Genomic DNA, 23,832 nt, shown 5'->3' on the forward strand with positions numbered 1-23,832 from the left:
CTCCATAAAAGCCGAGTCTCTACTTTCTGTGAATAAATCACATCACTGAAGTTCTGGCATTGGGTCCCGCTCATTAATACTCCCATAAAGTCCGGATCTGTTGTTCCGTGTTTCAGACACGGCCGTAGGGGTCAGCCCATCTTGCAGGCGGGCCGTGGCGAGCCTTGTCCTGGGAAAGGCCCCGGACCCCGCGTGTGGGGTCTCTTTTGTCAGGTCGACCCTTCCTTCCCAGCGTTCCACGGCCACGGCAGTAATGACCTCAGAAAGCTTTCCTCCTGAACAGACACGTGACCATCCACTCTGAGAGTTCAGTGTCAGGTCACATCAGGGATGAGGACACAGGAAGGGGAAGTCTCCGGGACAGGCACTGGCATGTGACAGCCACCGTGCTTCTATCCAGATGTGGACAGTTGACCGTGAAAACAATAGGGCGATTGGCCCCCTCCAGAGCATTTCCAAACGGACTGATGGTCAGGGACTTGTGACCAGGGAGGTGGAGCTTGGGCTCGAGAGACCTGGTCATTCTCACCCCGGGTCTCCGTCCCCACTTGCACACATAACTTGGAAGGTCCATAGAAGCCATTCTTTGGGGATTATTTGATCAACAAGGGAGCCCATCATATAGGAAGATTCATATCCAAGAAGCAGGTGGTTCTAAAGGCCTTCATGTTAGCCAAATGGTAGGGCTGGGGGCCAGATGGCGGAGGGGGCAGAATGCTGTGGTCCCAAGGTAAGTGATGGGACCGGGGCTTGAGCCGAGGCCCCCCGACTGCAAATCTTGCTGTCTCCGGCCTCTCTCCTATACCTCTCTTGGGCCATCACGGTACTAACCTGTGTTTCCTTTCAGGGTTCGTGGGGCCCCGAGGATCCAAAGGTGTGGCGGGCCTCCGTGGCCCAGATGGACACCCAGGTCCCACCGGTCTGCCGGGGCCCGTCGGGCCCCCAGGGGACAGGGGCCTTCCTGGAGAAGTTCTGGGAGCCCAGCCTGGGCCCAGGGGAGATGCTGGGCTCCCCGGACACCCTGGGCTGAAAGGCCCTCCGGGAGAGAGAGGTCCACCTGGATTCCGGGGTAAGTCCTGGCGGTGGGAGGAGAGCGGGGGGCCCGATCCCACCACACCGTGGGTTCCAAGTGTGGGTCTGAAATCCCTCCTGAGGATTTGATGAGAAGCCACAGCACACATGATTTCTGCCCCACGCTCAGTACCAGTGTTCCTTCGAAGCGAGTTAGGACGGTCATCAGCGTCCTGTGACTTACCTTTTCACAGCCAAGAAAGATGGCCATTTGAGACTCAAAGGTGCAGATTAATGAGACACACCCTCTGCTCTCCAGCGGGGCGTGAATGGGGGGTGGGGGGGCTCGCTGGTGCTTTCAGGGAATGTGTTTGGGTGGTGAGAAGAGAGGAGGGCCAAGCTTGGGAAGAGAACGAGGCAGGAGACAGAACTGAGCTGGGACACGCTTTAACTGGATGGTGTAAAAACGGACTGGTGTAAAACATTGCTTTTTAATTTTTTTAAATTTTTTAATGTTTATTTTTGAGAGACAGAGATAGAGCACAAGTGGGGGAGGGGCAGAGACAGAGGGAGACACAGAATCGGAAGCAGGCTCCAGGCTCTGAGCTGTCGGCACGGAGCCCGACGTGGGGCTTGAACCAACAATCCGCGAGATCATGACCTGAGCCGAAGTTGGACGCTTAAGCGACGGAGCCCCCCAGGCGCCCCTCATGTAAAACACTTTAGTGTTCCCAATATCCTCAGTGCACGTTTAGCAAAGTGGGAAGCTGCTGGCTGAGGAGTGAAGTACCCAATCTATGCAGAGCTGGCATTGAGAACCGCAGACACCCTCCGTTTATGAACGACCGTCACTAAAGACCAAGCATTTCTGTTCAGTGCACCGCGCACGGGAGACACTAGGCCAGTGGTGCTCCTGTTCAGATACCCAGATGCAGGCAGACCCGTGACTTTGCGTATCCACCACACGTCTGCTCCCAAACCCAGGCGGAAGGGGCTTCCTGTGGGGCAGGGAGCAGGCGTCCCGTCCTCCAGTGCCATCAGACCTCGCCCGGCATCCTTTACATGAACACCCGGGCGGGTGAAGCCGGTTGTCCACAGGCAGGCGAACTCAGCAAGCTCAGGAGAGCAGTGGTGTTTGGGGGAGCCCGTCAGGCTCTAGGAGGCCTGGGGCTGGGGCGGGGAGGGGAGACGGGGCAGGTGGGTTTCCATGTTGATCACGCCTGCCCTGTCGGCTGGCCAGGAGAACCCCCAGCATGGGGGCCGGGCTTCCCCTAGAGACCCACGGGGAGGAGGCCCAAAGAATGGAAGGAGGAGCCTAAGAAGGCTAGAGTGCACACACACGTGCTCACATACAATTCACACACCCATGTGCGTGCACACACATGCTCATGCACCCACATGCTCATATATACGTGCTCGTGTGCATGTATCCACACATTTGTACACACACACACCTGCTTGTGCATACATGATGACAGAGACCCACACGTGTGTGCCCACACGCTCTCACACACACGATCACCCTCTTACGCACAGCCAATCAGCTGCACAGGCCTGTGTAGAACCATCAAGCAGTGGGGACCCGATGCCAGGACATCCGGGGCTGTCCCTGCCAACCTGGCCACCTGCCGGTAGGGATGGAACACACGGCGTAACTCGGCGAGTGTGGACACTGGGGACCACGTGCGTCAGCCTCCCTGATGGCTGTCTAAAGGCGTGGCAGGCACTGTGTCCCCAAGAGTCGGGGCTGCTGTCCGGCCGCAGAAACTGCCCACAGGCTCTTGACAGGGGGCACTTGTGATGGATTTTCTAAATGTAACTGTTTCCTGCGGACGTCAAGGCACCTCAGCAGGACAGCAACTGACGGCAGGTTTACTTTCAAGAGTGTGACGGTTTCCCACGGCCGAGGCCACCTCAGTGTCCAGCTTGCCCAGGCAGAAACACTGTCAGTACAAGCTCTGACCTCAGAAGCATCGGAGGCTTGAGAACCTGTTTCCATGTCGTCCGTCCTGCCCGGGCCGTGGGGCCATGGCAGGTGGGGTGCATGAGGCCCCGTGGAGCCCGGACGCAGCCTGGTGGAGCGGAACCCCTGCATGAAGTAGGGGTGCGGGTCCACGAGTTAGATGCTATTTTGCTGAGGGAAGCGGATCCTTGGTAGTTGTTCCTTGTTTGGCCCGTGTTCTGGAAATGGCTGTTGGCTTAAAATCCTGAGTTCCAGGATCACGACAGAAAGCCGGAGGCACAGGCCGCCACACCGGATTGTTTTAAGGCGGCCGCTGAAGTAGCAGCGGCCGGTTCTCCCTCCTTCCCCTGCATCGTGTCCTGCCCACTCCCCACTGCTGTGAAGGAGGCGCTCCCGAAACCGTGCCCGGATGCCCTCGCCCCTGCAGCCTGGGCTCCCGTGACCTTCCTGGCTGGGCTGCCTCTGTTCACCAGCCCGGAGGGTCCTTGCAGGTGAAGGTACCTGCCCGTCCTCATGGAGCACGGCATCGCAGCAGGATCCTGACTCCCCGGTTAGACTTGAGTGCCTGCAATGCTGCCTGCCGTCTGACACCCTCGGCACCGTGAGCTGTTCCCTCCAGAAACAGAAGCAGAGCGGGAACAGTGCCCTCGGATCCCGTTGTGAAGCTGGAAAACGGGAGGACGTGCATCCATGCCTTCCCAGAGACTTACTTTCTGCAGCCTTCTGCCCCAAATCCGCCCCGCTGTTTGCAGACCTTCCTCCCCCGTTCTGCCCACATAGCAGATAAAACTGGGACTCAGGCTGGCAAGTCGGATTCTGAGTTGGCCCAAGACCGGCTTGGCCCCTCTTGCCAATGCCCCTCCCCTCCGTCCCCCGACTGGTCCTTCCTCCTCTTGGGTCGGCCTACACACTCGGGAGGGTGGTCATGGGATACGTGAGCAGATGCACTTAAAGGTCACCCGACAAGCACTGTGAGATGGCGGGCACGGCCCCTCCTCCTATTCACTGGATGGATGTGGCCAACCTCAAAGTCCAAGAAAGGTGAAAATGCCTGAATGGAAGGAAGCTGGGGGACTTAGGATCTAAAAACTAGAAGATATATGCTCACATGACTACTGGGTACGGCACGATATTCTGAACGTAAAAGCAAGGGAAGAAACCGTGCCCGGCTGTGTGCACACACGTGCACCTACGCATGCGTGCACACCGCATTAAATTTCCGCGCGAATGCTAATCTTCATGTCAAAAGCAATGAGAAGAATTTGGGCAGCAAAGTAAACTTTACGATAGCTACGAAGAAAGAGTAGCCAACATGTATGAGGAATGCTAAAATCCATAATAAAAATATCAAAATCCCCAAAGGAAAATAGAAGCACAGAACAAAAATCGCATTAGAAGGAGAACACCAGGAGAAGGAAACGTCACTCACGCCAACGTGCAGGTAGACGGGTATCTTCCTTGCCAGGCTTCTGTTCCCTTCAGCACCAGCCCCACGCCGGGTGAGTCCCCCAGGACAGGCGGGGGCAGAAGCCGGAAAGCCGTGCCGTAGTGTGTGTGGAAGGCAGTTCTGACCCACGGAGTCTGTTTCTAGGGCACCTTCCCGAAGAAATGCCCAGCTCTGTGCTCCAAAATCAGCTTCCTCACGGCACCGTTTGTAAGAGCAAAGAAAGACGTGCACGGCGTGTGTCCACACAACGTGATGCTATCAGGCAGCCGTTTAAAACGTGAAGAATGTTTTTGGGGCGGGGGGCACCTGGGTGGCTCCGTTGGTTGAGCGTCCGATTCTTAGTTTCGGCTCAGGTCACGATCAAATGTGGCAAAATGCTCAAAAGGTAATGTCAGCTGGGGAGAAAAAAGCCAAAAATTGAGCTCCCAGCGAGGGATGAGGTCTGTGAGCCTCGGTTCCCAGGTGTGTTTGTGTGAACAGAAGCCAGAAGGACATACACCGAGCTGTCAGTGGCGGCCCCTGGGGGACAGCCTGAGCTACTGTAATACCCTTGATACTTCTGTGTATTTTCCGGGCTTCTCACGGTCTAGAAAATAATTGCGTCCTGTTTGTATAGAACAAGCCTGAGAGGTATGGCTTGTGTGCAGTGAAGGGTGTGGGGTCGGCCTCACGGGGCTTGTCTGGTGTCCACAGGAAGCCAGGGCATGCCGGGAATGCCAGGCCTGAAGGGCCAGCCGGGCTTCCCAGGACCCTCGGGCCAGCCAGGCCTGCCCGGGCCACCAGGACTGCATGGCTTCCCAGGAGCTCCTGGCCAGGAGGGGCCCTTGGGGCTGCCAGGCGCCCCAGGCCGCGGAGGTAAGGATCCCCTATCCCATGGAGGGGGAGGGGTCTGGCCTCACTTGCACAAGTGAACTGGCCCCACCCTTCCCTGGGGGAGTTCTCAAACTGGGCCCCAAGGACCCTCCCCCCCACCCCCGCCCCAGAGCTGCAAAGGATCTGGAAAATACCCACACTGAGCAGCTGGCCACTCCTTCCCGTGCTTGTCCCCCCGTGTGTAGGTCCTGGTCTCTTCTCATAAGGACACCAGTCACATGTGATTAGGGCCCATTTCACTTTAATTAAAGGTGCTACCTTCAGATACACACACACTCCCCTAACTGGGGGTTAGGATTTCAACATATGAACTGGTGGGGGAGGGAAGGGGAGGGAGACACAGTTCAGCCCATAACACGTTCCAGAAACAGGACACGCATTGTGCCAAACGAGAGTTCACACAGGCCGAGAGACCTGCCCGTGCTCCGTACCTCGTGTATATTGGGGTTCTGGCTAAGATGTCACTTAGAAAAAACGTGAAATTTCCACTGCAGAATCACCGCTGTGCTCTGAAGGGGGGAAATTATTTGTTTTCTGAAAGTGAGAGAACTGGGGAAGAACAGGAGCTTCCTTGGGGGGAAAGGGGGGCAGGAAGTAAGTGGAGGCCAGAGGCCATCCCCCCCAGGTCCCCCCACCAAGAGACAGCCCTGGAGGCTGGGGCCAGATGGCCCTGGGGGCGGGGGGCGGGGTGCTGTCCCAGGTGAGGGGTCCGAGAGGCATTTAGCTCTTCCGAGTTCATTCGTGTTTTTCTACTTTCTTTCCTCCTCTGCCTTTCAGGTCTGCCTGGGGACAGAGGGGACCCAGGTGACATAGGCATCCCCGGCCCTGTGGGCATGAAGGGTCTTTCCGGCGACAGAGGTGACCCTGGTTTGTTGGGTGAGAGGGGTCCCCCAGGAGGCCCCGGATTTAAAGGAATGAGCGGAATTCCCGGTGTCCCCGGACCCAAAGGTGAGGATCGGCAGACGGGGCGCTCCCCCAGGCGGGTACCGGGGTGACCGGGACTCAGGATGGCTGCAGGAGAGGCCAGCCCCTCACCAGCCCCCAGGAGGTGTCATACCTGGGAAAGCCGGCCCATGCTGCCAGGCTGGGTGTGACGGACATGCCCCCAAATGCCCTGTCCTAATTTCCTGAGAGCGAGGGAGCAGACTTGGGGTCTGCGTGGGAGATTTGTGTGGAGGCCCCCGGAGGCTGGTTGCATATCCCGAGGCCGGTTGGCTAATACAAAACCAAAACCAGGAAAACGCTTGGTCACCAGGGTGGGCTTATTTGTACACAAACCAGTTTTCCTAGAAGGGGAGCCCCTGGCCCTTGACTGTGGGTCCACACAGAGATGTTTGTCCTGCGGTCCTTCGGTCCTTCACGGTTCCCGTGCTGGCTGCAGTGTTAGCGTCCTCTCCCTGAGGCCCACGGACCTCGGCTACCACCTGAGGCCCACCAAGGACCTCGGCTGCCTTGTGTCTTTCCTGTGACCATGTACATCTGCCTGATGCCTTGTCCCTGGGGGGCAGTCAGCCGGCAGGTGACCTGAGGAATGGGGCCCCGGAAATCCCTAGTTTAGGTCAGGAACCCTACTACCCGAGCCACTCCTCAGGAATGTCTCAGACAAGCAAGATGGAAACACCCCGTGTGTTTCTCCAGGCCTAACCCAGCACTTTTCTCGTTTCCTCTGAAGGCAGTAGAGGTTCACCCGGGATGGACGGTTTCCAAGGCATGGTTGGGCTCAAGGGAAGAGCTGGGCTTCCAGGAAACAAAGGAGAGGCCGGATTTTTTGGAATTCCAGGATTGAAGGGTCTGGCTGGTGAGCCAGGTGTGAAAGGTATGTCCACCTCTCTTAACATTGTCCTGACAAGGTTGGGACCCACTTTTGTGGGGCGTAGTGCTGCTTGGACCGAACCTTCCAGGAGCCCAAAGCTGGGCACAACTAGAAAAGGAGACTGGGGTGCCTGGGTGGCTCAGCTGGTTGAGCATCTGACTTCGGCTCAGGTCATGATCTCGCTGTCCGTGAGTTCGAGCCCCGTGTCAGGCTCTGTCCTGACAGCTCAGGGCCTGGAGCCTGCTTCCGATTCTGTGTCTCCTTCTCTCTCTGCCCCTCCCCTGCTCACACTGTCTCCCTCTGTCTCTCTCTTTCTCAAAACTAAATAAACATTTTAAAAAAGAGAAAAGAAAAGAAGGAAACTAACAAAAATCAGAAGGCTTTATCTCTGCCTCAACCCACCAGCAGTATAATAAAGGAAGAATCCCAACCAAAGGAAACTAACTTGTTTGGTATTCGGCAAAAGTTTTTATGGAGGTATAATTGAATACAACTTTAGTTTCAGGTGCATGGCATAATGATTATTTGTATATACTGTGAAACGGTCACCACGTAAGGCTAGTTAACATCTGTCACCATACATAGTTACAGAATTTTTTTCTTACGTTAAGAACTTTCCAGATCTACGATCTTAGCAACTTTCAGATACGCAGGTCAGTGTTATTGGCCATGGTCACTACATGGCACATCACATCCCCACGGCCTGTATATTTTACACAAAGGAAACTGTTAAGAACAAAACAGGCAGCCGCATCAAGGATCTCATAATGCGTCATAAGAAACGTCCCACCATGATTATCCCATGGTGAGCGTGAGGTCAGGGGAAGTTGGGTGAAAAGCAGAAGACAAATTCTGAAGGAGGCGAGCGCCATTTGGCAAATGGGGACCCAGTGTTCCCGGTGGAGGGACTGTGCCCACGAATTGTGCCACAGACGTGAGGCCAGTTCAAACCCCGGTGCGGGGCATCTCAAGACCCCAAGCATGAGGCTCCTTGTTTAGGAAGTGTATTCCAACGAGCCACATTTTCATGACTTTTGCTCAAACGCCCTTGTTCTGAAAGTGTCATCACGGCCTCTAAACCTGTAATTATAACACCACGTGCTGATGAGAACATGGGTATCACACGCTGCTGGCGGGAATGCGAGATGCGTGGCCAGTGTGGACAGAAGCTTGACGGTGTCGTGGAAAGATCAACACAGGCACCCAGCACTTGCGTCCCGAGGGAGTGAAAACATGCCTTGTATACGGACGTTCAGAGCAACTTTGTTTATGACAATCAAAAGCAGAAACACCCTGGATACGCGTCGTGGGTAAATGTGGTGTCACATGAATTCTGGCCAGCCGTAGAGAACAAGGGCCTCTCACACGCTCAACATGCATAAAACTTGAGGACGTTTTGCCGCACGTGGTCTGCTTCCCTTTACGTGAAACATCCGGAACAGGCGAATCTAGAGACGGGATGTGGATTAGTGGTCCCCCGGGGCTGGGGGTGGGGAGCACTTGGGGTGACTGCTGATGGGCACGGGGTTTCTTTCCAGGGTGATGAAAATGTCCTAAAGTTCGATAGCGGTGGGGGGCGCGGGTCCACACTTGGCTCGCGTGGAGAAGGGGCTGTGGGAGAAGACAGGCGTTTTCCATCAGCCTCGGCCTCTCTCGGAGGCCCCTGCCCGGCTCAGGCCCAGTGGGGGCTGCCAGGGAACGTGCCGCCCCAAGGCTCAGAGCCTCTCGGGACGCGCTTGCCGGGATCGCAGCGGGCAAGTGGCCCAGAGGCCCACGGCGAGACCACATCCTGTTCCCTCACAGGCAGCCGCGGGGACCCAGGGCCCCCAGGACCACCTCCCATCATCCAGCCAGGAATGAAAGACATCAAAGGGGAGAAAGGAGACGAGGGGCCTATGGGGTTGAAAGGCTACCTGGGCCTAAAAGGTGAGCATCGCCGCCCCTCCCCGCCCACCCCTCTCGGCTTCAGGAGCAGCAGGGTCTACTCCAGACGCCGCTCCGCCCAACACAGGCTTTGCCGTGTCCCAGCCCCCGGCCCCTGACACCTCAGCAGGTGGGCCCGCGGCTTCCCTGCCACCTGAGTGGCCTCCCTCTCCCACTTTAGGATCCACAGCAATGGGAAAGATTGGGGCGGGTGCTGCCTCCTCACACTCGGGTCTCCCCACAGGTGTCCCGGGGATGCCAGGGATCCCCGGGCTGTCTGGAATCCCCGGCTTGCCAGGGAAGCCGGGCCACATCAAAGGAGTCAAAGGAGACATCGGAGTCCCGGGCGTGCCCGGATTGCCAGGATTCCCCGGCGTGCCCGGCCCCCCCGGAATCATCGGGTTTCCCGGGTTCACAGGAAGTCGGGTGAGTGGCACCTCTTACTTCCCAGCCCCACCTCTGCTCCCGACCAGAGATTTGCTGGGGTGCGAGTGGTCGAGGGACAGCTCCGGAGTTGGGTCCCCGGCTCGGTGTAAGGGGACACTGCTCACACCAGCCCCAGTGGTGGTTTCAGTGCCTCCCACGCTGCTGGTGGCCTTGGTTGGCAGAGGCGTGGCCTCCGCGCTCTCTCACGGCCCCCTTGGGAAAGCTACACGTGAATGTACAGCCATCAAACTCTACACGTGATTGTGTGTGACATCAGGACGGAGGACCCATTACTGGGTCACGGAGTGGACATCACCCCGGCCTGCCGTTCACTGGCTCCTTCACCCCACGCACGCACTCTGAGTGCTTGCTGGGTGCGGGCGCCGAGTCGGGGTGACACAGACGCACGGTGACCCCGGGCGGGGCTCCCGTCTCTCCACACCTGCCTCCTCATCTGTGAGGCTCACGACACAGCTACCCTGCGATGTCACTGGCCGGGGGGGCGTGGTCCGTGTAATGTGGCACAGAGGGGCCCTTGGTCAGTTCTACTTCACGAAATTACCCCTTCAACCTGTTACGGCTAAAGGTACTTTACACTCACAGTCCTCAGCATGTGATGCACTCGTTTCTGGCGCTCACAGTGGGGTTCGCCCATTTTGGGCAGATCGGAAGGCCTGGCCACCCTGTGGTAAACCTCTAGTAACAGCCCAGCTTGGCCTGTGTCTCGCCCACCTTCACGTACGCGATGCCATCTGAGTTCTTCGGGTGTCTTCCTTCCGTCACCCGGAACCTGATGGGACCTGTGCAGCAAGCGTGTGCCGTTACTCGGGTCGCTTAGAAAGGATGCGTGTGTCTACCGAGGGGCCCAGAGGACGGTGTTCCCAGCAGCTTCTTTCCTAACAGCCAAAAACTGGGAGAGCCCAAATGCCGGCCAACAGGTGAGCGGACACGGCGCGTTCCGACCGTGGACGAGCACTCGGTGGTAAACGGGGAAGTGCTGATAAATGCACCGACCCAAGTGACTGTCACAGACTTCACGTCGAACTGAGCAAGCCAGAAAGAGAGTACAAAGGATGCGATCCCACGGGTGTAGAAGTCCAGAACCGACCAGACGATGTGACAGAGGTCGGTCAGAGATTAGGGACTAGGAAATGGCACAAGAGAACCTTCTGGAATGCTGAAAATATTCTGTGTGTCTATCTGGGTGGGACATGAATACAAGGTCACGGAGCGGTTGAGATGAGTTCACCACACTGGTGTGTGTTACTCCTCAGGACAGGAAGCTTTAAGAAAGGAAAAGAGGGAGGGGGCCCTGGGAGCCTCCATCGGTTCAGCAGCTGACTCTTGGTTTTTGGCTAAGGTCACGATCTTATGGTTGTGGGACGGATCTTATGGGATCGAGCCCCACGTTGGGCTCTGTGCAGACAGCATGGAGCCTTCTTGGGATTATCTCCCTCTCTCTGTGCCCCTCCATTCCCCCCCTCAAAAATGAGTGAATAAACTTAAAAAAAAAAGGAAAAGAGATCATCATGTAGACAATGATGCAGCCTCTGGCACAGCGTCCCCACCCCCCACCCAAAGAGGAGCTACTCTCGTGGTCCAGAGACTCAAGTTAGCCATGCTGGGAGAGGTAACCGTGCACAAGTCCCCACTAACGCTGCCGTGTAGACCAGAGGATCAGGGTGGACCAGGAGGCCGCCCTCCGTCTGAGGAAGAAGCCCCTGCAGAGAGGAAACCAATGGTTTGCATGGTCACAGAGCCACCCAGACACCACCCCAGGCTCATTATCAGGAATCAGCATCGCTGGAGGGAAGTCTCACGTCTGCAGATGGAGTGCACAGCCGTGCAACATCCAGAGCAAGCTCGGGAATCCAGCAGCCCAAGTTCATATCCCAGTTCTGCCGCTTACTAGCTGAGTGACCTTGAGAAATTACTTAGCCTCTCTGTGCCTCAACGTCTGTCACATGCAAATTCATCATACCTGCCTCTGAGACAGGACCCAACACGGGTGCCCGTGCACAGCTGAGCAGAGTGTGGGACGCGATCAGCCACGAGTGCCGCCACCACCGTCATGACAGTGACCCACATCATCTACATACTTGGTTTCAGTAAAGCTTTACCGCTCAGTAAGAACGGGGGAGCAAACCACCTGCTATCATGCAGAAAAACGTGAGGAGGGGGTGCTAGAAAATGATGACGTAACAAACATCGAGAGGTGGTTTTAGCAAACCAAGTAGCTGGACGCCCTAGCCCTCCTAAATTATAGACTTATTTCATGAACAGCCTCCTGAGATGTTTCTGTGTCTGACTTTGCTCTAGGGCGACAAGGGAGCTCCGGGGAGAGCGGGTCTTTACGGCGAGGTTGGCCCCACAGGTGATTTCGGTGAGTGTTGCCTGGATCATGACCGTAGGGCGTCCACCATCCGTAGGGCGGGTGTGGTGACGAGCCCCGGAGATGCTGGCAGGAATTTTGAAGCAAATTCTTTATCTTAAGAACGTAACACGGGGGCGCCTGGGTGGCTCAGTCGGTTGAGCATCCGACTCTTGGTCTCAGCTCAGGTCTTGACCTTAGGGTCGTGGGTTCAGGCCCAACATTGAGCTCTATGCTGGGCATGAAGCTTACTGAATGAATGAATGAACGAACGAATGAATGAATGAATGAACAGTAACACAACAGAAGTTGCAAAGCTAACCCCCTGCCATTCAGAAGAATGGTTGTCAACCATCCTTTCTGCACATCAGGTGACATTGGAGACACCATAGACCTGCCAGGAAGCCCAGGCCTGAAGGGGGAGCGAGGCGTCGCTGGAGCACCAGGTACCTGAGTCGTTCCCGTCTCCCCTCTCGGGACAGCCCTGAGCACTGGGTGTGCCTCACTCCAGAGCTGGCCTGGCCCAATGTGTCTCCACTTGTAGCACCGTGGGTCCCATTCCAGGGAACAGTTTGAGGTCTCCAAGCCCAATGCGCAAAGAAGAATTTTTAATTCAGTTAAACCTGAAGACAATGTTAAGAAAGCTCTCTCTGTCCCTGAGAGGGACACGGTAGGACACGAAGCAAATGACACAATGGCCAGAGCGTGTGATAGGCAGCGAGGGGTTTGCAGGAGGGCAGCGGGAGTCAGGCGCATGCCCTGAGCAGGGCGACAAGGCCCCCGATGGCACGGGGCGGGGGGAGGGGTGCCTCACGTGGTACAGTAGCTCACTCCTCCTCTCTGAGTGTCCCTGAGGCCAAGGTCAGCATTCCCACTAGTGGGCGCCGGGGACAGATGCATCCCTTCCGGGGATTTTCTCTCGGGGGACCCCTCACTGCTTTAGCTGCCTGGGGCCCCAAGTTCTCCTAGGGACAGCGCTGGTCGGGGGAAAGCGTCTGTCCGTGTGACTGGGGCATTCAGGCCACGTGGAGCCAGAGACATCCATGCCTCCCGGCTGCTCTGGGCTCACTGCACGTCTATCGTTGGTTTCACGGTGGCTTTCCACCCAGCCACACAGGCACCCCGGGCTGCCTATATCTCCCCTTCTACAGAATTTTGGACAATTTGGTTTATAAAAGCAGGCGCATGAGACCATCTTTGCTCCATGGTCACTAACAATGACCTCGTTTATTCACCTGAAAATATGTCGGGGAAAAGAGGCTGTCCCCAGCAAGAACTCCGGCTGTCACCCCTCAACCGTGTAGGTGACTTAGCTGTGGGCCCAGGAAGTAGGGCTGTGTCTCAGGACGTCGGTCCCAGGCACAGAGGGGCCATGACACGTGTATCAGGCGACCGTGGGGTCCATCTCCCTCGGACCAATGAGGGCCGCCTGAGAGGTCAGCAGCAGAGGGGGCGGCCGGAGGGGCCCTGGTCAGACTGGCTCGTACGCAGTAGGGGCCTCAGGGGACTGGGGGGGGGGGGCGGGGGGGGGGGAACGGGGCTCAGGCTGGCGTCCCCGGGATGAAGGTACGCGGGACTGTCTGCAGGGAGAGCACGCGGCTGGTCGGGGTTTGGAGAGGATTCTTAAAACACTAGAATAACTGATAGAAAGAAGCAGAACTTCTCAGGTGGCTCTGCTTCAAGACCACACAAACGTTAACAGTACCTTTTATGAGCAACTCAGAATTGAGGAGACCCTGGACGAAAGTGATTGTGTGGGATGTAAGTTGATCCGAAGTTTTCAAAATCCTCCAGCGTGCCAGAAAACACCGCAAACGTTTGACCCGGAATACTGCCACTGGCGAAGGCAGGGTTTCTAAGTCCGCCTGATGGCCATGGCAGAGTCTCCTGACGTGCTAGTTGAAGATGCAGATTACAGGGGCGCCTGGGTGGCGCAGTCGGTTAAGCGTCCGACTTCAGCCAGGTCACGATCTCGCGGTCCGGGAGTTCGAGCCCCGCGTCAGGCTCTGGGCTGATGGCTCAGAGCCTGGCATCTGTTTCCGATTCTGTGTCTCCCTCTCTCTCTGCCCCTCCCCCGTTCATGCTTTGTCTCTCTCTGTCCCAAAAATAAATAAACGTTGAAAAAAAAAAAATTTTTAAAAATAAAAAAATAAAAAATTTTTTAAAAAAAAAGAAGATGCAGATTACAGACTGCCCCTGGCCTGCTAAGCCATCCCTGAGACAGAGGCTCACACATGTATGACCAATTCCCCAGATGTCCCCGACACACCACACGTGAAAAACCACTCCGATAGGGGCCCTAGGTGGTGATCTTGGCGAGGTGCTCAAAACACAGTGGCCTAGAACATCCACAAGAGGTATCTCATGGTCTCCAGGGGCCAGGAATTCAGGAGCGCCGTGGTTCTGACCCCGGGCTGGTCTGGGACGGGAGGGCCCATCTCCAAGATGGCACCCGAGAGCAGCTGTTGGCGGGAGGCCTCAGCCCCTCACCATGTGGGCCTCTCCCCGAGCAGCTTGGGTGTCCTCTCCAGAGCCAGCCACCCAAAGAGGTGACAAAGTGAAAACAGGGATGCATGACACATTCTATGGCCGATGAAGTGACACAGTGACCTGGGGTGACCCACGTCGGCCCCATCCATGCCCAAGGGCGTGAATACTAGGACGTGGGGCCACTGAATTAGGTAAAACAGGAGTCAGGGAAGGAACATGTTGAGATAAGGAGCCATTCACAGCAGAAGCAGCCGTGTGAAATGACAGCATCCCTTACCTGGCATCCCCTTAAGCCCCAGGGAGGCAGTGTCTGCTCGGCTCCAATCAGAACTCTGTGCTTACAGGTCTAAAGGGATTCTTTGGGGAAAAAGGAACGGAGGGTGAAGTCGGCTTCCCCGGGATAACAGGCGTGCCAGGCGTCCAAGGCCCTCCAGGACCTAAAGGGCAAGCAGGTATGATCTCTTGCTATCACGCAGCCTCCCCACGTGTGCCCTCCCCCCACAGCTGGGCCTCCAAACCTCAGGACCCCAGGACAGAGGTGGCCGGTGTGCCTGTGTCCTAGTCTGCCACGATCACACCACGCCCCAGGAAGCTGGCCCTTGTGTGTTACCCGTGACCTAGCTCTGCCTTAGGACCGAGCTCGTGGAGAGGACCAGGCGGCCAGCCACGGGGACATGCACAGGAACTGACGCACGAGTTCCTATCCGGTGTCTCCCTGTGAATGCAGGCTGAGTTCTGGTCACAGCACCCCTTCTGTGCATCCGAATATGCAGAAACATGTTTGTGGATCCCGAGTTAGCTTGGAAAGCAGACAGGGGGGCTACTTCCCCGCTTTTTCCTTGTTGCTGCTTTTGTTTTGTTGTTGCCTTGCTTTGCGTGGGACCTGGGAATCCTGAGGCTGATCCTTCAGGGTTTCCTGGGTTCCCTCCGGACTCCCACGCAGATGGCAAGACAATACTGGGAGAACACAGGCCACTCTCTCTTTGGCAAAGCTGAGCTACCCGCCCTCAGCCCGTACATGGGGCACGTTTCCAGCTGGAAGGAAGGCTCTTCCTTTCCCACAAAGGCCCTCCTCCTCCAGGCAGAACCAAGCTACAGACCAGGGAGGCCCTGGGGTTCCTGGGTGCTGCTGGGGGCTCCAGTCCCACTTAAGGGTGTGTTTATACCCCCAGGCTTCCCAGGACTGACAGGGCTGCAGGGGCCGCAGGGAGAGCCGGGGCGGGCAGGAGCGCCCGGTGACAAAGGAGACTACGGCTGGCCCGGGATCCCAGGCTCACCAGGTGAGAGCGTCTCTCCCTCTGCAGACACGAGCACCAACTCAGAGCCAGGCCTGTAGGTTGGGGAGGGGCACTGGGAGCCAGGTTGGTCTCTCTCTGGTCGGCTCACAGCAATGCAGAGGTGGGACAGAGGGACAGAAGCCAGTGTCCCTGCTGTCCTGTCCAGGGCTCCGGCTGTGGCTGAGCCAGGTCTGGCCGAGCTCTTGGCGGGAGCTGGGGGGTTACCCAGGCCCTCAGGAGCTGTCTTTCCCAGCATTAAGGGGCCACCCCCACCCACACTCACTCCCCATATCCCAGGAAGAATCGCGCTCATTGGCCGTCAGCCTTACATGTCCTACTTAGAAAAGTTTATGCTCGGGAATCCGGAGGGAATGGAATAATGCTAGAGCCTTGGTTCCGAGCACAGCTTGTACAAACCACATAGGTACAGTGACTCAAGCATCAGGAGAAACGCCACACTTCCGTCCAGCTCCCTTACGGCCATAACGAGCCTGTAAAAAGATTCCATGAAAACAATCTAAGTTAAATGGTTCTCCTGGGTGACACGAAAGTGATGTGCAAGTCACAGTGTGCAGAACTGCTTGCTGTTTGCCGGGCTTTTGAGTGAACCAGATGGATGACTGTATAACAGCAAACAAAACCAGGTGTGAATTGCTTCAAGAGTTTCTTTGCTCTCCGGTGCATGAAATAACCATGAGTGAAACCCACACAGGTTTTCCGGGCATCCGAGGCATCAGCGGACTCCACGGCTTGCCGGGCACCAAAGGCTTTCCAGGATCCCCAGGTATTTAATCCTGCCCCAGCCACGTGACCACAGCCAGTGGTGGGGGGCAGGGGCTAGTGGGGGACGTCCTGGACCTGGGGGCTCAGGGAGCAGGATGGCTCCGTGCGGGCTGTGCGGCCCTCCCGGAGGCCACCCGGGCTCCCCCGGGGTGCTGCAGACTGAGAGGGGTTCCAACTACAATCACATCCAGGACACTGAGGCCGCACGGCCAGCTGGGATCTCCACGGCCGGCCTCTGGTTCCATCCCCGAGTCTCGGTGCACAGCATCACTGGTCTTTTGCCTCTGAAGATCAGCCTGCCATGGCTGAGGACGCTAACGTCACCGCTGTGTTAACCCTGCCGCAGGTGTGGACGCCCACGGAGACCCCGGCTTTCCCGGTCCTGCCGGGGACAGGGGTGACCCAGGAGAGGCCAACACCCGCCCAGGCCCTGTCGGAGCCCCAGGACAGAAAGGGGAGCGAGGAAATCCAGGTGAGGCCAAGGACCAGCCAGCGGCACCAGACCTGGGGTGTCTGTGAGTCCGAGAGGTGGATGTGGAAAGGTCCCTAGAAAGTGCCAGTTGCTTTGCAGACAATTGCTTGCTGCAGAACCCCTTGGCCAGCCCTCCACCCTTATACTCTTAGAATCCATCAGGGGTTAGTGAGTGACCACCCTCTCTGGTGGGAAGGACACGTTCCCACCTGTAGGGACCACACACTGTCCCCTGCCCCATGTCCCCGGGGCACCTGCACAGTGGTTACCCGTCACAAGCTCTCAGTGTCAGACGAACACGTAAACATAAGCATTACAGTCACCGAGCTGAACCCCGCAGGCAGGTCTGGCCTGTGGTAGGAGCCAACCAGGGAAAGGTGTCTCACCTGCTGAGAAAGGGTCCCACTCCCACCCAAGCCCCCGGCACACGTGCTTAAGCCTGACCTGAGGTGGGAAACGTTTCCAGACGGAAGTCTGATCAGTATCTAGGGGCAGAGCGTGTTGAAAGTATTAGTGTCATTGAGCATTTGCTTACTGACGATCCGTGGCCGCCAGCACACCCAGCACATGGGCGCAGGCCTGTCACACGGTGGCCCAGGCCATGCTTCGGTCAGGATACTCTAGTAAGCTAGAGCCAGCAACCCCATAGAGTAGTCGGTACCCAAGGAAGGCAGCGACTCGATCCCCCACGGAGGGCAGCAGGTGTCCAGAGGCTCACCGACCACATCGCCCGATTCTCCAAGGTCTGTCACTGCCCCTCTTTCAAATAGCTGGAAACTCCAGAATTCCCTGATATCTGAGCTCCACAGCATTGATCTGAAGGCAAGAGAATGAGGAGAGGCTCAGCCAGCCGGGGCCTTAGTATGAGCCCTGAGAGGCTGCACGGTGCTCACGCAGCCTCAGTCGGGGTCTGTTGACCGGCACATTCCCCGCTCGGGGGTAAGGGTCGGTCCACCAGCACAAGCCTCCTTAGAGCCCCCCGGGGAGCTGGCAGTGCCTGTGACTTTGAAGTCAGATGCCTGCATGTGTTCTCATTCTGCCTCTCACTTGGTGCGACCTTCACATGGCTTTGCTTATAAAACGAAGGTAGAAGCCCACCTTCTGGGTATCGAGGGGATGCGGTGAGATAATACAGGTGAGGCTCTTACACATAGAGGCCCAGAAAGCAATGCTCGCTGGCTTCTCTACAAGGCCTCCAATTAGCATTTTTTCAGAGAGTCGTGCTCGTAAGAGGAGCTGCCCTCTGAAAGGGGCGGGGGAACGCAGCCCGGGATATGGAGGTGAGGCCGGGCCCAGGGGACAGAGGGAAGCGAGAGGCACAGACAGTGCTCACAAGACTTCAGCTGCGCCCTGTGTCCTGAGGCACACCGACTGATGCACATGGCACACTGTTCAGGCTCAGAAACGGGCAACAAGGGATAGGTTACGGTTCCCGGCAGGACAGAAATCACCTCTCTTACTCCCCTGTTTATACCTTGGGGAGATGCCTGCCGCAGAGTCAGTGTTCACGGACATTCGTTGGAGCAGAATGTTGTGAAACTCTTTGTGACCACCACAAAGTTGAAAGACTCCGCCACCCCGCCCCACGATCCCATCACGCGTTAACTGTGCGCCATCTGTTTCCCAGAATTCTTGAACCTACAGTGTAGCCCCCCGCACTCCATCAGAGGGACCCAGAACGTGCGGGCTCCCACACGTCCCTGAGGCCTCGCAGCTCTCTGTAAAGCAGCTGTCCCCTATGAGGGCCTCGTCCCGCATCAGAATCACGGCAGCCCAACGAGCTGGTGGTTTCCGAGCAGACTCCGGGCTCTGCCCACTGGGCCACAGCCTCTGGCCGTCGTGAGGGAGGGAGACCTTCCACGGAGACATCCCCAGGCAGGCCGGTGAGGACACACTGTCCTCCGAGGATGGCGGGTGACCGTGAGCCATCGTTGTCCCTCCCGTGGGCCTCACCTCAGGCCAGAAGTGCAGATTTGCAGCCGAGGCCCCTCCTGCCGCTGATGTGGGGCTCAATTCATGGTTTGCCTGTGCGGGACGGGTTTTCATCAAACCTCCATCAGTCGGGCATTTCTTTCAACACTTAGGAAGATCCATGGGCCCCAAGGAGGGAACGGGCTTGTGTTGACCCTGATTCCAGCAAACTGAGCCTGGGTCACTCAGAGTGTCAACAGAGGCCCAGTCACTGCGGTTTGTTGTGGGAACCCGGCCGCTCTGGATCTTCTGACTCGAGAGTTTCTGCCACTATCCACTGACACTCGCCGCCTGTTTCGGTCACTTTGTGCCAATAGTTAGACACAGCTCAGTTGGTGTCGTTTTCTGTCAAACTACAGGCGGCAGCTGGCCGGTCCCCACAGGCCTCGTAAACCCGCTTGCCCATTGCCTGTAATCGAGACAAAGACGACACCTTTCTCAGTGTTCCCCCTGGCGCGTTTCTCCGTCCGCTGCGCAGAGGCACGCGCCGTGACGGGTATCGGAGCCGCGGTGCGGCTGAGGACCAGCCAGGAGGCTGCGTGGGGGGCACAGGAGGCGGCCGCTGGCCCCTCGGTCACGCGGATTTGCCCCGTGCTGCCCAGCTCACCATCCGCCCTGGAGGAGACGTGACGGTCCCGGGACACCCGGACGCCTCTCTGCACCTCCAGACTGTGGGAGAAAACAAACACCAGTCTGGCAATTAGGAGAGAAACCGACCGCCTCCCCGCTGGCAGCGCCCACGCCCGCCGAGCACGGACGGACACCTGTGACCGTCGTGTGGGCCGACACGCAGGACCTGGGGGCTCCCACAGATCTGCTCGCATGGGGACTGTCCTCCACCGTCTGTCCTCCGTCAGTACCTGAGGCCGGTCCTGTCCCGTGCCGCAGTTCTGTTCTGCGAAGCAAATACCAAGTGAGAGATTCTGAACCAGGGACTCTCGTGGAAATGCAGAGTCGGGCTCCTGACAGCCCCTGGTCACACGTTCACCGACCGACCTACACGTGACCTTTTGCTCTCATGTGTTTCTGTTGAAAGACACCTTATTTGATGTGTGTTGTTAATACGTTGACGTGGACCTCACGTCCACCGGCTCGGTCTCTTACCCGAAGGAAGCCCCTGTGACACACGTGTCCGCTGTGAGCACGCCACGGCTGTCCTGAGCTGAGGAATGCCAGATGGCACTTCAGCACGATCGGGGAGGAGGGGGGACAATTTAACAGTGAAATCACCAATAAGAAGCCCAGAAACGTAAAAACCACAGCACTAAACAGACACAGGAAGAATCCTTGTTGACTCTTGGAGCTGAAACGAAGACGTCGGCAGGCACACAAGGGTCTGCCTCTTCTGCTTGTCCGGGAGGGACGCCCGCACTGAGGGCGCATAGCCAATAAACCCCGCCGAGTACGCAAATCGGCGAGCGCAGAACCCGCGAGCGGCGAGGACGGCTGTGCAAAGCTGGGACCCAGGCTACCGAAGGGAGGGTGACAGGGCCGACTGGGAGCGTCCGTGTGGTCCTTCTGGACCAACACGAGTGCTAGCCACACCCGGAACCTTCCATCCCAAACCAAGTGCTAGCCAGCAACAGAGCCAGCCTTCCAGGGCCCAGGGGCCGTCCTCAAGTACCACAGCCACGTCGGCTGAGCAAGATCCGTGGGACCCTCCAGGCAGCAGGAGGGGCCGGTGGCTTCCCCACGCCTGCAGTGTGGCACAGTCCCCCCCTCCCCTCACTGCCCCTCCTTGGCGGCTCTGCTCCTAGACATGAGGGGAAACGATAGATTGAAAAGTTGGACGGTGATGGCAAAACTGACTTCTTCTGTTTCTCTCCGAAGGGGAACGAGGCCCAGTCGGGAGTCCGGGACTTCAGGGATTTCCAGGAATCACCCCACCTTCCAACATCTCTGGGTCACCTGGTGACAAAGGGGCGCCGGGCATATTTGGCCCAGAAGGTAAGCAGGACTCCTGTTTCTGTGTGTTGCAATCTGTGGGGCAGGACCCGGCGGTGACCGGATTACTGTAGGGATGGGACAGACTCTCACTGCCACCTTGAGGGACATTGTGCAAAGGGAAATGGGCCACACGCGCACGGAGGGAAGAGCACTGTGTGATGCCACTGGTAACGAGTCCCCAGAGCATTCAGATCCAGGGACGGAAGGGAGAATGGGGGGAGCCGGGGCTGGGGGAGGCGACGGAGAGTCGCAGGTGAATGGGGGCAGAGCCCCGCTTCCGGAAGATGAGAAGGTCTGAGGTGGACCTTCTGGTGTGGCGATGGCCACACAGGTCCTTCAGTGCCCTGAAGTACAGGTGTACTCAGTGCCTCTGAACCGCACACTTAGAAATGGTTGAAATGGGGGCGCCTGGGTGGCTCAGTTGGCTAAGCGTCCGACTTCAGCTCAGGTCCTGATCTCACAGTTCATGGGTTCAAGCCCCGCGTCGGGCTCTGTGCTGACAGCTCAGAGCCTGGAGCCTGCTTCGGATTCTGTCTCTCTCTCTCTCTCTGCCTCTCTCTCTCTCTCTCTCAAAAATAAGCATTAAAAATTTTTTTAATTGGGGCGCCTGGGTGGCGCAGTCGGTTAAGCGTCCGACTTCAGCCAGGTCACGATCTCACGGTCCGTGAGTTCGAGCCCCGCGTCAGGCTCTGGGCTGATGGCTCGGAGCCTGGAGCCTGTTTCCGATTCTGTGTCTCCCTCTCTCTCTGCCCCTCCCCCGTTCATGCTCTGTCTCTCTCTGTCCCAAAAATAAAATAAACGTTGAAAAAAAAATTTTTTTTTAAAAAAAATTTTTTTTAATTAAAAAAAATAAATGGTTAAAATGGTAAGGTTTATGTTATGTATATTCTACCACAATAAAGAAAACTCGTCCAGTGTTAGACATGCCAAAGACGCCCCCAGACAGGGGACTCGACACCTGGCCCCCCGGGCACGTCCTGCAACACATGCCGGTGCCGGTTGTCCGTGCCCGCGCCCTCCTCCTGTGTAACGTCTTTCTGGTGACGCATGTCGACAGGTTATCGAGGGCCTCCGGGGCCACCTGGACCTGCTGCTCTCCCTGGAAGGAAAGGAGACGAGGGCAACCCAGGAGCCCCAGGAAACCCTGGGACCAAAGGGTGGGGCGGGGACCCCGGGCCCCAGGGCCGGCCTGGCGTGTTCGGGCTCCCAGGAGAAAAAGGTAACGGTGCCCATGGAGGGAGGGCTCCTCTTGTCTCCTCTTGCCGGGGAGGCTGGTGGCACCAGTCAGGGCAGGGGGGGGCGGGGGGCAGGGCTGGAGCCCCCACACAGACATGTGAGTCCTCTGTGTCCTGCTTGTCTTGAAGGACCCAGAGGGGAGCCAGGACTCATGGGAAACACAGGAGCCACCGGGAGTGTGGGCGACCCAGGCCCCAAGGGGCCCAAAGGAGACAGGGGACTCCCAGGTGAGTGGCCTTCGCACACGCACACAGCCAGCATCTCAGGTGGGCGGCCCCAGGACTGGGCTTCAGGGCGATCCCTGGCCCTCCGGGCTGGGGGACCCCTCCGAGGCCTCCCTCTGAAGTGCCACGCTGGGACCCTCTGTGCCTCCCGCCGTGACTGGGTGACTGACAGCTGCTGGTGAAGGGAAGGCCCTTAGCGACCTCGCAGACGGGTTATTCTCTAGATGGCAAGATGGTTCCAGAAAGCTCCAAGATTGGTTTCAACGGATGAAAACAATGGAATACAGATCATTGCAAGGAAGCCGGGAGCGCCCCTGTGTCAACTGGCCTTTCTTTGCCCTTTCTAGGTGCCCCCGGTTCTGTGGGATCCCCTGGGATTGTGGGAATCCCCCAGAAGATCACTGTCCAGCCAGGGCCAGTGGGTCCACACGGAAGGAGAGGCCCCCCGGGGGCACAGGGAGAGATGGGGCCCCAGGGCCCCCCAGGAGAGCCAGGTAGGAGCCCTGCCGGAGAGCCGCCAGGGAAACGCGTTTTCCTGCTCGCGTTCTTCTCGCTTGGGTTTCCTCCCCGGGAAGCCTGTGTTGAGCATCAGTGACACTGAGCACAGTCACGCCTTCCATGGTGCTCACACCCGTTTCGTGGCTGTGCAGGTTTCCGCGGGGCTCCAGGGAAGGCAGGGCCCCAGGGAAGAGGTGGCGTTTCCGCTGTTCCCGGATTCCGAGGAGACCAGGGGCCCATGGGACAGCAGGGGCCCATCGGCCAGGAAGGTGAGTGACGGACAGAAAGGGGGCAGAGGGCAGGGGGTTTCTTTCAGGTCCACTGAGGGTCTGACCAGTGTCCTGTGGTGCGTGGGGAGGGATGAGCCAGCACCCAGACGAGCAGAAAGACGCTGCCCCTCACCCAGGCTGTGGTGCTCGGTAACAACACCTGTGCCGGTGAGGGCACCCGGTCCAGAGTCCCAGACAGGCCGGCCCCCTTCCTTCCACTGACACGTCCGCAGGTGGCTCGGAGAAGGAGGCAACCAACGCGCTTCGAGAAACGGGCTTTGTAATGATCTCAAAGGTCTGGGCCAGTGAGCTGAAGGAAAGCAATTGTGTTAGTGGCAGCCATCGTAAAGTCTGGTGTCACTGATTTCTTAAAATGATCTGTACGTACGCAGGGCGGGATAGGCCAGAAATACCAGCAATTTGTGCACAAAGAAGTAGATTTGTTTCAGTCCCTCCTGAGCTCACTCGGAAACAGTGGTAGGAGTGAGTCACATTCAACTGGGGTGCACGACCGGTGTCCCCATCACAGGAGCGTGCAGTCCGCTGTCCTGCGCACGGACCCACCCACGGCCAGGAGGTTGCGGGCTCCGTGGGGGATGTATGTCCAGGGACACACGTGGGCAGAGGGGAGTCATCCAGGCTGGGATACCAAGCAGCAGAGGTGGAGGGGACGTCCCGTGAGGAACGTGAGGACAAGTGGAAGTGTCCCTTGGGGGGAGGGGCGGGGAGCAAGGCAGGATCAGCACGGACAGCTGATTCCCAGTGTTTGAAGGGTCGTCTTGTTGGAGGCACAGTAGATGTTCCGCTATGCTCCAGGGGTGGACTCGAGCCCTGGGTG

The 23,832-nt window shown here is 57.7% G+C and overlaps 1 protein-coding gene across 1 annotated transcript in view; it reads left to right on the plus strand.

Annotated features, from left to right (window-relative positions):
- COL4A2 (collagen type IV alpha 2 chain) overlaps positions 1-23,832 on the plus strand; it is a 129,253-nt gene that overhangs the window by 100,588 nt on the left and 4,833 nt on the right. The window contains exons 27-43 of the mRNA XM_047075403.1: positions 848-1,069; positions 5,115-5,276; positions 6,072-6,242; positions 6,967-7,110; positions 8,911-9,033; positions 9,275-9,456; positions 11,776-11,839; positions 12,199-12,273; positions 14,662-14,769; positions 15,490-15,597; positions 16,307-16,378; positions 16,724-16,849; positions 20,651-20,767; positions 21,825-21,986; positions 22,132-22,230; positions 22,575-22,721; positions 22,878-22,994. Of these exons, the coding sequence (XP_046931359.1) occupies positions 848-1,069; positions 5,115-5,276; positions 6,072-6,242; positions 6,967-7,110; positions 8,911-9,033; positions 9,275-9,456; positions 11,776-11,839; positions 12,199-12,273; positions 14,662-14,769; positions 15,490-15,597; positions 16,307-16,378; positions 16,724-16,849; positions 20,651-20,767; positions 21,825-21,986; positions 22,132-22,230; positions 22,575-22,721; positions 22,878-22,994 (2,199 nt within the window). The remainder of the gene's footprint in view (positions 1-847; positions 1,070-5,114; positions 5,277-6,071; positions 6,243-6,966; positions 7,111-8,910; positions 9,034-9,274; positions 9,457-11,775; positions 11,840-12,198; positions 12,274-14,661; positions 14,770-15,489; positions 15,598-16,306; positions 16,379-16,723; positions 16,850-20,650; positions 20,768-21,824; positions 21,987-22,131; positions 22,231-22,574; positions 22,722-22,877; positions 22,995-23,832) is intronic.

The sequence above is a fragment of the Lynx rufus genome, unplaced genomic scaffold (genome assembly GCF_022079265.1).
Source record: "Lynx rufus isolate CCGP_SWC_20201006 ecotype Redwood Valley unplaced genomic scaffold, mLynRuf1.p SCAF_1, whole genome shotgun sequence".
In the NCBI taxonomy this organism is placed as follows: domain Eukaryota; kingdom Metazoa; phylum Chordata; class Mammalia; order Carnivora; family Felidae; genus Lynx; species Lynx rufus.